The sequence below is a fragment of the Ovis canadensis genome, chromosome 3, assembly GCF_042477335.2.
Source record: "Ovis canadensis isolate MfBH-ARS-UI-01 breed Bighorn chromosome 3, ARS-UI_OviCan_v2, whole genome shotgun sequence".
In the NCBI taxonomy this organism is placed as follows: domain Eukaryota; kingdom Metazoa; phylum Chordata; class Mammalia; order Artiodactyla; family Bovidae; genus Ovis; species Ovis canadensis.
The window spans coordinates 101,900,174-101,913,158 of NC_091247.1; the positions used below are offsets into that span (position 1 = coordinate 101,900,174).

Here is a 12,985-nt window from a genome sequence, read left to right on the forward strand (position 1 = left end):
TGTCATCCCCTTCTCCTCCGGCCCCCAGTCCCTCCCAGCATCAGGATCTTTTCCAATGAGTCAACTCTTTGCATGAGGTGACCAAAGTATTGGAGTTTCAGCTTTAGCATAAGTCCTTCCAGTGAACACCCAGGACTGATCTCCCTTAGGATGGACTGGTTGAATCTCCTTGCAGTCCAAGGGACTCTCAAGAGTCTTCTCCAACACCACAGTTCAGAAGCATCAATTCTTCAGTGCTCAGCTTTCTTCACAGTCCAACTCTCACATTCATACATGACTACTGGAAAAACCATAGCCTCGACTAGATGGACCTTTGTTGGCAAAGTAATCCCTGGTAGACCTATGCAAATCAAAGCCACGCAGTTAAAACAACCAGTCAAAATTTCTCTAAAGAAAAGTGTATCCTAGATTTTCAAGATAGTAAAATAGAGAAAGAATATACAGCTAAGAGGAAAAAGTGTACTTCAGCAAAGCTCTGACATTGGAGCCGTGGCATATAGTAGCGTTTGTTATCACTAGAAGTTACTACTCACATCCTATCTCGAATCCCGCTGCAGGCGCTGTCCATCCGCGGGAGGCTCTCTCCAGTGGAGTGAGGATGAGCTGAGATCTCTGCCTTTAGTGATCTTGAGGGGACTTGAGTTTTAGCCAAGACTAAAATTCCTGTGAAGCAGATGGCAAATTCCCCAGGAAAGAATAGAACCCAGTGCTAAGCCATGTTCTGACCAGGAGCTCTGAGAGTTGGAGGGTCAACAGGAGCCTGAGTGGTCAAGGCAGTCTTCATAAAAAGGACCTCATGTTGTAGGCAGACTCTAAACAGAGCACAAGCTGGAGGAAGAGCAGGAGAAGCACCGACTTGATTTAAAGAGACACCAAGAGTTGGGGTGGTTTGCCCAGAAATGACCAGATTGAGGTGTTTGCTTTTGTTTTTTTGGCAAGTTCCTTAGCTCCTGAAATTCTATGCTGCTCTTTCTGATCATGTTTATATATGTAGAGTCATCTTTATTCAAGTGACCATATGTTGTGCCCCAAGAAAGCAGGATTTTCTCCTCTTGTCCCTGATACTCATCTGGTTAGCTTCCCATTTCACTCTCAAAACTGTTGTTATTTGGATGCTAAATCATAGTGTCATGCCTGACTCTGCCTGACCCCTGTAGGGTACAGGATAAGGTCAAAGTCCACTGAGCAAAATCCTTCCTAGACAGCATTTCTAGAATTCTAAAAATGTAAAGTACTTATTATTACTTGAAAAGAAAAGAGACTCTTTCCTTTGTCTTGCAAATATTGCTAAATGGATTGGAAAAAAACAAATGGAAACTCGCAACATAAAGTTAAAGACAGTCATCAACTAGGACCAAAATGAAAAACAACAGCATAAAAATTAAGTTAATGAAACATAAAATGTGCTAATAGAGGTAGAAGGAAATTAAACAGGGAAATAAGTTAATAAATGCAAGTTTCAACTTGAAGAAGGATGGCAAGAAAATACTAAGCCCTTACCAGCCAGAATTCCTAGAAAGATGTGAGCGTCCGTGTAAATTTCATAGCCTGCTTCAATAACAGCCAAACGCAAATGAACTAAGATTAGCTGCGATCGTGTTTATTCGAGTAATTAAATGTGGAGACAAGCCTCACACAATGACGTGATGGGATTGTGAATACTGCTACGGTGACACCTCCTTGACTGTCCTGGTCCTACACCTGATGCTGTGTAGCAGGTGGAGGTCATGCCCACGTGGAGTGCAGAGACGGAAGTGTGTCCTCCCCAGCTGGAGTCTATATCTGCCTCTCTTAGACCAATACCGAAATGCAGATCCAGAAAATCAAACCGTCTCTCTCCTTGGGATTGTCACTTGCCGAAAACATATTGATGTTGTGTTCTTAACTGACATTTAACAGTTTTGTCTCACAAATCCAGTTGTCTACTCAGCATCTCCTCTTGACATCCCGTAAGCAACTGGAACTTTGCACACCCAAACTTTTGGAGGGGCAGTGGGGAGATCTTAGCATTTTTTAAATGCAGTTTTAAAAGTTACTTTCCATTTGCAGTTACTGCCAAACACTGGCTCTGTTCCCCATGTGGTACAATACCTCCTTGAGCCTATCTCATACCCAGTCGTTTGTACCTCCCCCGCCTCCCTCCCACTGGTAACCTCTAGTTTGTTCTCTATATCCGAGTGTGTTTCCTTTCTGTTATATTCACTAGTTTCTTGAATTTTTTAGAGCCCAGGTGTACGTGACATCATACAATATTTGTCTTTCTCTCTCTGACATAACTTCAGTAAGCATAATGCCTTTCAAGTCCACCCATGTTACTGCCGATGGCCAAGTTCCATTCTTTTTGATGGCTGAATAATATTCTATCATGTACGCGTACCATTTCTTCTTTATCCATTCATCTGTTAATGGACATTTAGGCTGTTTCCATGTCTTGACTATTGTGAACAGTGCTGCCGTGAACACTGGGCTGCGTGTATCTTTTCGAATTAGAGTTTTTTACACACCCAGACCTAAACTCTGCCTTTGTCCTGCTTCTGCCCCATCTTGCCTGTCCAAGTCAGTGGTTCTCCATCCATGCCACGTGCTCATGCCAGGAACCTGGGACTCTTTCCTGACACCCCGCCCCCAACATTCAGTCAGTAACTAGTTCCTTCAAGCCTACCTCCAAAATGTACCATGAACTCTCTCCATCTCCACTGCTCCCATGCACTTCCCTTACCTAGATCACTGCAAGTGACCTTCAACTTTGTCCCTTCCTGTCCCAATCCATTTGCCACACAAAAGGCAGAGGGGTATTTGAAAAGCGTAAGTCATATTGCCTTTCTCCTTACTCTTTTTTTCTTTAAATTATAGATTCACCAAAAGTTGCAAAGAATGTACAGGCAGGTGCCATACATCCTTCTCTCAGCTTCCCCTCATGTAAACCTTTCAGTGACTTCATATTGCTGTGGATAATGTCCAAAATCCTTAACCTGACCTCCACAACCCGCCACTGTTCCCACCGCTCACTAATGTGCCTGACAGCAACCTTCCTGTAGCTCTTCAACTAAGCAGGGATCCAGGCCTGCCTCGGGCCTCTGCTACTAAACAGTTGTCCCTTCCTCCTCTGCATTCATACTTTTCTCATTCAATACTCTTACCCCTCCTTAGAGAGCCTTCCCTGTACATTCATCCCAAACAAGGACCCTTCACATTCTTGTTCACAGCTCCTGTCCCCTTTGGTCATAGCCCTCGCCATCTAGAATGCTTCTGTGTGTCTAACCGTTTGCGTCTGGCTCACCTGGAAATTCCAAGTACAGTGTTGCGAAAGCTTTGCCTATTTTGACTGTCACCCAAGCCAAGCCCAGTACCTGTACATAACAGGTACATCCGATTGCTTTACGGTTCTGCTCACATGTTAGTTCTGTTTCTGTCAGTAAGAAAGAAACTGGATCATGCTGAGACCTCTCTGAATTCCAGTCTTTTCCCTTTGTTTTCTCCCCACTCCAGTACCCATGAACTTGTTCACCACTCGACCCAGTTACAGTAAGAGCAGTTAATTTCCTCTTTAACTTCCCGTGGATAACAGATTGTGACTGGTCACTCATCTAGTGTGCATTGAAACCTGTGAGTCTACTGACTAGGCTCCCAAGCACCAGCTTCCTATAATAAAGACAGAGAAAAGATGTCATCTCTTGAAGAGAAGCTGGAAAATGATTATTTCTGGCAGAAAACTTGTTTTGACTCATAGACTTACCCTTCAGAGTCATTCATGCATGAGTAATGAACTCAGGAAAGATCAATGATGCATGCTCTTAACCCTCTCAATCTATTCTGCTGAGAGCTGAATAAAAAGAAAGTTACAAGAGAAGATGATGATTTAGGAAGAGAGAAATACGGTTGCTGTAATGTACAAGTCTTAAGAAAAGGAAAGTGGGCAATTCATCTAGTTTACTATGAGTAGTTTTTCAGCCTTCAATCATGAGTCACCTAAGTAATTTTTCTCTGCTGTTTAATTCCAATGTTTATTTATTTTCTTATTTTCCAACAGTAAAATAAAATAGTATACAACTGCCAAAGTTTAAGGCAGTAAAAAAAAAATAAAGTTGGTGGTCTTTGCTCTGGCATATAACATAGAGTTTTAATGCCATAAGGTTTTTTTTCTCAAGAAGTTATTTAAAACATTTACTATATTCTCATCTCCTTTCTTGATGGATGATGAGCCATCTTCTGTTAAGTTTTTAATGATGGAGAGTAACTACAAATTAAATAGCACAATCAAAAGTGGGCATTAAAAATAGCAGTGCAGGCAGTTGTGTGGACGGACTGCAGAGTGCCTGGGTTAGGTGCAGGATGTCTAAGCCTGGAAGGACCTGTTGGTCCCAGGGTCATGTCTGTCTGCAGCTCCCAGCTTCAGCTCAGCTTGCATTAGAGGCCTCGCCCACATCAGTCCTATGGAGTTATTCTCAGCAGGTACTACCACCTGGGAAGCATCCATTCATAGGTATTCTAGTGATGGGCATCTGAGTTTTCTGTTGAGCGTTTGTTTTGCTTTGCTTTTGCTTCTTAAGTCATCTTCTGTAGACTGCACATCAAACAGCGCTGTGTTTTCCTTATCACAAAAGCCAGTGGGAAGTATTTGCAGAGAAAGGAATCAATAGACATTTTTTAAAAATTGACATCCACGGCTGGGGGAAAATTCAGATGCCATGTGAGAGATTTCTGTCGAACTTTTAGTCGCATCTCCTGTGATTTTTGTTATTCCAGGAAGAGTCCGTCTCCAATGCCTCCTACTGAGACGATGTGGAGAGACTGTGCTAATAATATATGCCGTCTTTCCTCTGGGGAGTCCCAGATGCTTTTCTGTATACTTAGCCAAACAGGAGTAGAGACTGAAGTTCTTTTCAGGGATACCTTCCAACCTGAAGGCCATCTTGCTGAGTGAGGAGAGACCCCCTTAGGAGGGGACCAGAGAACAGCAGCGGCTGCCCGGCACCTGCGGGGTGTCCTGTGAATGTGCCTCTGGGGCGGCCCTCACAGAGGAAGGAGAGAGGAGAGAGAAGGATGTGCCTCCTCTGAGGTGTCCCAGGGGAGCCTGCACTCCAGACCTTCCAGCAGCCTCTCGCCTCTTCCCCCTGCCCCATTCCACTCCCTCACATGTCCCCAAGAAGAGAAAGCACAGCGCACATTCTTGCTTCCCGTCTTGAATGGATGGCGTGACCTTAGAATGCCAGGACACTCGGGCTTTCACTGCCTGGAATCCAGGAAGGGAGGAAGGGGCAGCTGCCCCTCGGATTGTCCCCAGGACCTGGACCTCGACTGGCTCCCTCAGCGTCCATTCGGGGAGGGAAAGGGCCATTTGAAAACCAAGGTCTGGGTTGAGGACCGGAATACAGGTCCATAATATAAATGAGAGGCAGAGCCTCTCCCAGGGCATAAGACTCTCCATTCCCAGTTCAACAGATGTTACGTTTTTTTCTAACTCGCTGCGGCTGTGTCACTTGTAGACTTATAAAGTTTCTCATATCATTTTCCGTTCCTGGTGCTCAGCCCCAGAGCCCATGTTCCCTGGGTTCTTCCTTTCAAACCTGCCTTTCATTCCTATTTTGCCGCAGTGTCTCCATGGAGACACCCTTGTCACTATAAGGGGAGAGTTTCTGATTCTACCAGGGATGCCCCTGACTTTTAAAAGTCGTTCGCACCCTCGGGGCAGGCACTAAACGGCAGTAGTGAGCCCCGCGTGAGTGTGACACATGGAAACACGCCCACCTCAAACCCAGACACTCTTGGCACTGGGGCGAGGGGAGCCCAGGTGAGAAGCACTGCTGGGGGCTCAGACAGGCCCTTTCTCTGCCATCTAGCCCGGGACCAGCACTGCCCGCCCCCCCGAACCACAGTTCCGTGGGAGGGACCCCCTAAGTGATGTCTTTGTTGGCGTTCACTCTGCAGATATTCCCAGAGCACCTGTTAACAGCTCCACACACTGTAGAACCCTGGTGGCTCAGACGGTAAAGAATCTGCCTGCAGTGCAGGAGACCCAGGATCAATCCCTGGGCCAGGAAGATCCCCTGGAGAAGGGAATAGTGTTCTTACCAGAGAGTCCTGGTGGGCTACAGTCGGTGGGTCACAAAGAGTCGGACATGACTGTGTGACTAAAGATGCACCAGCGGTTAGTCATCGCTTATGTCTGCCCCTTCTTAGCTCTGTCCTACCTTCACCTTTTTTAAAAAATACTTTTAAGTGGAGAATAATTGCTGTACAATATTGGACTGGCTTCTGCCATACAACAACCTTCACCGTTTTATTTGCATGTTATCTCATCAATGTCTGCAAGTCATCCCTGGACCTCCATTCTAACTCCCTGGAGACGCAGCTTGGCCAGGACGGTGACCACTTTTTCTGCTTTTGCCTTTGTGCCCCGTAGCGCCCAGGGCAGTCATCTTCTGTGTAGTAGGAATTCAGTAAGTGTTGGTCTGACTGCCTGATCCAAGGACATGCTACTACCACCAAGGGTATCTTTCGTTTCTGTACTAGGGATAAGGGTACTGATGTGTCCTTTTTCCTAATCTGAAGATTCTATTTTGTCTGCTTCCTGTGAAGAAGAAGAGCACAGGAGACGTTATTGTCTCTGATAAACAGTAAACTTTGACACCTGTTGGGTCAAGAGTGAAGACTCCATGTACACTCCTTGTCTCCTGTGTGGACCCTGAGGAGGCCTTGGTCTTCGAGGCCACACTTTGATCCCCTCCTCGTGTGACTTCTCATCAGAGAAGAGAGTGTGCTCTCTGCCTTCCGCAGATTCAGGGGAAGGCAAGCGGGCAAAGAAAAAAATAGAACAGGAAAGGGAAAGTGAGTGGGAAACTGGGAGAATCTGAAGGAGCAGTGGAGGCCTCCTTATTTTCTTTTTTCTTTTTTTATCATGGACATTTTAAAACACAAAATTTCCCACAATACTGTAATATTCCCCCAATGTGCTCATCACCTAGCTTCAAGAGCCGTCCACCCAAGGCTGTCTCGTTTCATTTATGTGCTCTCTCTCCCATCCGGGTATATTCTTCTAAATCTCAACATCATGTAAGTGCATTCATAGATATTTCAATGTGAATCTCTAAAAGACTCTTTAGAAATTATGTTAACTGTGTCTAAAACATATCAATAATCACCTAATATCATCTCAAAGCCAGTCAATGTCCCAATATCCAGTTGTGACTTTATCAATAAATCTGAAAACTTGGAGTAAAATTATACCTTTGTTGGGAACGTAACTGCAAAGGAACCAAAACAGATCCTTTTCTTACAGGAAACTAGAATAAAATAGTGTTTAAAAATGATTTCAGGAAGTGAAAATGAAATAGGTCTGACTGGTGCCATGTCCAACCTCCTCAAGGCCGCCCCCTGATGGCAGGTGTGCCTGGTGAGGGACTTCCGTTAACTTCAGAAATGTTCATTTTCTAATATTCCTAATAATACAAAAGGGTTCTCTACTATGTTACTAGTAGTTTCATATTTGGCTACTTGGCAAAAAATGTGGGTGACACAGGGTTGTTTTTTTTTTTAAGTATTGATTGAGCACATAATTTAAAAGCCAGAATATTAAACAAACATCTCTGCCCTTTCTTCCAGCAGGCAGCCCAGAGAACGGCCCTCCACACTCTGTCTGACAGGTACGTTTTGTCATTTTTATGAACTATAAATTGCTTTATGAAACATTGAGCCCTATTTATTGTGGCATATAATTCATAATCGGATTTTGTCCCTAAAGTATCTGTGAACTGGGATGTTAAACATTTTGCATGCCTCGATTCGTCATGCATGTGTGGAGTTTATTACTGCAAAAATCGCCGTGCTGTATTTCATAGAAAGTACGGAGAATCCCTTGTTGTGCGATGAAACGGGAGACAAGAAACTTGGAAGGAACGTGCTGAATGGTGCAGTAAATTCTGAACTTTGGGATTGGTTGAGATCTGAGCTCATTTTTCAACAATAAGTACTTCATTTATTCTGGGGTGTTCTCTTCAGACACTTCCCCAAGAGCTGTCTGGCTTCTGATGAGATTCTCTCTCGAAATACTTTATGCGCGGAACCCAGTTCCCAGTCCTGTGTGCCTGACTTTTTCCTTCTTACTCTGGCTTGTCTTTTCTGACTTGTGTGATTGAACGAGATATGGAAACCTAATCAGTAAACATACTCAAGCTGTATTTCACATCTTGCTTTGCCTATAAGGCTGTATAAAGGTAGTTGAGTGGGGATGTATAAGTTACTTCCTAGAGTAGACTTGACCATTTACTGGTTTGAGTTGGTTTTTTTATTCCTCATTTGCCAAGGGGTGTGTGTGTGTGTGTGTTTTAAAGACTACCAGGTGGTAAAGACGAAGCCTTGTTTTCTTTCCTTCCGCAAGTGATGTTCTTACAAAGTTAGAAAGACCTGGAGGAGACGTCCCACTCAGCAGGCTAGCAGACACCTTGGCATTGGCTAGCTACCATCACCCCCACCCCTTTCCTTCCCAGTTCATTTTTTTTGTGGAATGAGCAGTAATTGCCTGTGTAAACCAGCTCAATTCAGTGCCTCTCCAAGGAAAAATCTGTCCCTGAGGTGAATTATCCATGCACATAGATGAAAAGCATTTTCTCGGTGGTGGCAGGCTGAGCTGTAGCGTTGTGATTTCAGCTGAAAAGCCTTCCCCACACCAGCCTGTGTGCTCTAAGAGTGGCTGCCACCTCATCTTCGGGGGTTGCTTCTGTGACTTTTGCAAAAGCTGGTGACGGTACCACCTCTGTGGAGAAGGAAATGGCAACCCACTCCAGTGTTCTTGCCTGAAGAATCCCAGGGACGGGGGAGCCTGGTGGGCTGCTGTCTATGGGGTCACACAGAGTCGGACACCGACTGAAGCAACTTAGCAGCAGCAGCAGCAGCAGTACCACCTCTGAGTCTGTTGGGAGGAGGAGGAGAGGGACTGGATCTAAACACGTTTAAAATCTAACACATTAATTCCTTTTCTCAACGTTTCTTTTTTCCCTTTGACTCTTCTTCTTAAGTGAGTCCTTCAACAAAACGCATTGAGAAGCAAGAGAAAGCCCACAGTTTACAATGTTATACCATTGCCAGTGGTGACAAGGTTTCTTTATGGGATGATAAAAATTATGTGAAGTTAGATTGTGGTGATGATTTCACAACCCAGTAAATATAATAAAAACAACTAAATTGCAAGCTTTAAATGGGTGAACTTTACGGTATATCAATTACATTTCAATAAAGTGACTACAGAGACACAGAATCTCTTTATGGCCTTTGGTAGAATGAATCAAGAACTATTTTTTAAAAATATGGACTCCCTTTGAAGATATGGCTGTGGATACAAAGACAAGTCATCAGAAACTAGAACTGGTGTATTCTAAGGCTTCTCCCCCAAAGACACATGACTCGGTCCTGGGTAGAAGATGGGCACGGACTTTCATGATGAGCAGCACTATTACCTTTGACATTTTCTGATCTTCTCAAAAACTTACCCTGAAGCCAAATCATTGGCTCGTAAGTTAGAATCTTAGCCCTTGTTGTTATATAACCACTAAGTGCAGAAACTGTAAGGAAAAAAGTCCATTGCCCGGAAACCGAGGTTCCCGTTCTCACTGCTCGTCTTACGAATTTCTCTGTCTTCAAATGTAACTGAGCACCTCCCTCTACATCTAGCAGCTTTCCTGCTCAAAGTGCGAGGAAGCCGGTGCCTTTCAAAGCAATGAGTTGACGTCACCTCCTGTTCTATGTTTTCTCTTAATTCAGGGCCACACGAGTATTTCCATGAGTGAGAAATATCTGTCATTGTTGGGAGATACAGTTAAAAAACCCTCCTTCAAAATAAGGACTTGTAAGACCTACTGAATCAACTGGACTCGTGTTTTCCAGCTTCTTAAATTAGAGAATGCTAGCTTATCACATGACAGATACCATTTTCTGTCACGCTACGTATTCTGTGGAGTAAACCAGCCTTTTCTAGAAAATGAGAAATGTGACTCTGGGTCCAACCGCTGTATGACTTGCCTAGAATTCTTTTGTTGCAGCAACTGCCTCAGGGTGGGAATGGAAGTGAGTAAAAATCCCCCCACAACCCCAGGCTGTGACCTTCCCAAAGTAGAGGTCTAACCCCCACACCTCAGACTCCCTACGGCCTGGTGGTAATCATTTCTCCATCCATTCACACAAACTATTCTGGTTTCCTAAACTTTTTTTTTTCAGCCTGTTATCACCTCTTGATATAAAATTCCATGGTGATTAGGCACTTGTGTTTCTGTTCTAGAAGAAGTGCTTTGGGGCCTTTGCGGCTGCTCCCTGAATGCTGGGATTGGGAGTTGCACTGAGAGCCGGGGCTGGTTTGTGTCTCACCACCAAGTGACACTGAGGTGTCCGGCTCGCTTGCCCCTTTGTGATCCCATGTCCGTTCCATTTAGCTGGTGAGCACAGGACATCTGATCCAGGAGCAGGGTCGTTTTGCCTCAAGATGAACAGCCTGATGATGAAATGTAGCTTACTTGCTGTGGGTTGTTGGAGGGGTGTGAGTCTACACTGTAGGAAGCCAGTTGTCCTCTGCTTCCCCGTAAGAAAGTCTCCCTTCACAGGACAGGCTTTGCTCTTTCCTGGCTGAGGTCAGGTAGAAATTTCATCCACATGGATTGTCAGAGTGTGGAGGACATCCGGATGTTTTCTGAAGGTCGGTCTTGTCTGTCTTTTCGTTGTTCCAGCTTCCTGGTTTCCAGGGGCATTTTAGCAGAAACCCAGCATCTGACAGTTGAGACCGTAATGCTGTAAAGTTCAGCGAGTTCTCCGTAATCAGGACATGGGCATGCGTGCTAAGTCACTTCAGTCGTGTCCGACTCTTTGCAACCCTATGGACTGTAGCCCACCAGGCTGCTCTGTCCACGGAAGTCTCCAGGCAAGAATACTTAAGTGGATTGCCATGCCCTCCTCCAGGGAATCTTCCTAACCCAGGGATCGAACCTGTTTCGGCTGCAGTTTCTGCATTGCAGGTGGATTCTTTACTGCAGAGTCACCGGGAAAGCCGATAAATACACAACGTTGATCAATTAAATCTCTGATATTGCCAGGGCCTCCCTGGTGGTCCAGTGGTTAGGACTCTGAACTTCCAATGCAACAGGGAGCAGGTTTGATCCCTGGTCAGGGAACTAGGAACCTAAATGACACACTGTGTGGCCAAAAATATATTTAAAAAAAAAACAACAACTGTAATATTGCCATTACTAACATTAAAAAAACATCCAAGAAAAACCTGTCGCCTTCTTTGGTTTTGCTTGAGTGATGGGCTTAATTTATGGCTCAATGAAAATACCCCTAGCACTCCAAGTCCAGACAGGCTTTGGCCCAATTCATCCGTGCCACCTGCAGTGATGGGAAGGGTGAGTGAAGATGGGGTAGGTGGGTTTTGTTCTTTTCTCCTGATGGCTACAGAATTTTTCATCTGTCAGTTCTATGCTGCTGAGAAGCAGCTGGCTTACTACGGAGGCCTGCCAATGCCCCCAAATAACGGAAAAGCAAAGGCCAGGAAGAGGTGGCAAAGCTCTCAACAAGATAAACCAGAAAACCACCCTTTGCAAAGAGACATGCTCCTTCTTACTTACCCACTTCTTATAATGTGCCTCTCGAGGATCTCTTCTTCCTACAGACCACTGTGCTGCGTGGGGCAGAGAGAGGCAGAGAAGAATTGGGATTAATTGGCCGGTGGATCATTTCTAAAGGCACGTCTTAGGTGCCGTGTCACTGGTAACGTGGAGAATACGCAGAATGCTATCAGGAGAAAACAGTGTGTGTGCGGTATGGAAAGTGCCTCTGAATACTGTTAGCTTCCCTTCCTAACTAGTGAATCGTAGATAACTGTGATCAGAAAAAGGATTCGTCTGATTTATCAAGCTGAGCGACTGCACGTTGGCAGAGAAGCTGGAGGTCAATCTGGAAATCCAGGGCAAGAGGGGTACTAGGCAGCTGGCAGGGCTGAGAAGTTAATCATCCCCTTGGACCGCTTCCATCCGTCTCGGAGCAACACAGCCGCTGCAGAGTGAGCCAGGATGCTTTATAGCTGTAGATCAGGAATTAATATTTTCTGTGAAACCTCCAGCTTCATTTGCAGTAACTTGGGTTTTATAAAAATGGAGCATAATTTCATATGAATAAATCACATTCAGCTAGAAAGATGAGAAGCTGGGTGGGTGGGGGCAGGGGAAAGATTGTGCTTAACTTTGGGAAGGAAAAAAAAGGAACAAGCAAGAAAGCCAACATGAAAACAGTTGTTAAGGCCGTGGGGCTAGGAGGACATGAATGGCCGTATGGTTAAATTGCGCATGTAATCATCTTCTGAAATGTCAGCCTGCGACTCCAGAAATGGCTCCATTTCTACAGCCTTGGAGATGCATCACCAGACTGTAACCTGGTCTGCCCATCTGGCAGTATCTCAGGTCCAAGATCCATTTATACTGGAATCTAAACAACTGCCGTTGATTTATTCACTGGTACCACGAGGCTCCACTGAAGTACCTTGTGTGCACAGCGGGCCTGGGGCTGGTGCCGGCGGGCCATGGGGAGAAGCAGCCTGTCACCTGCGCTTGACGCCTCCCAGTCCAGAGTCCAGAGGTGCTGACTTTGTGAAGAGAAAGCCCCCATTAGCCTCGCGCATCTGCTCGCCTCAGTCTTGCTCTTCCTCAAATAAATCTCACCCATCAACTCTCCTCTTTCCATTAGGGAGAATATAATGAAATTAAGTAAGTGAGGACTCACCTAGAATGAAGGGCTCACCTCCGTTTGAGTGTGATCACGTCTGGAAGCAAGGCTGGACATGGTGCCCCTGGGCAGGGGAGGGCAGGTGCTAACAGCCGGGGGCGGGAGGGTGTGCTCTTTGCATTCAGCCTCACCTTCCTGACCCGTCGCCACATGGACCAACCTTGGGCAAGCGGAGGGGAGTGTACTGGGCGTCGCCGCCAGAACCGCAGGGTGACTTTCGGGGTCT

The 12,985-nt window shown here is 45.4% G+C and overlaps 1 protein-coding gene across 4 annotated transcripts in view; it reads left to right on the top strand.

The window, feature by feature from the left end:
- The window catches only part of AFF3 (ALF transcription elongation factor 3), a 624,339-nt gene that overhangs the window by 521,493 nt on the left and 89,861 nt on the right, over positions 1–12,985 (top strand). For 2 of the 4 annotated variants that reach the window (XM_069583830.1, XM_069583831.1), the window contains exon 11: positions 7,603–7,643. In XM_069583830.1, the coding sequence (XP_069439931.1) occupies positions 7,603–7,643 (41 nt within the window). The remainder of the gene's footprint in view (positions 1–7,602; positions 7,644–12,985) is intronic. The other 2 variants (XM_069583832.1, XM_069583833.1) reach the window with 1 other exon arrangement.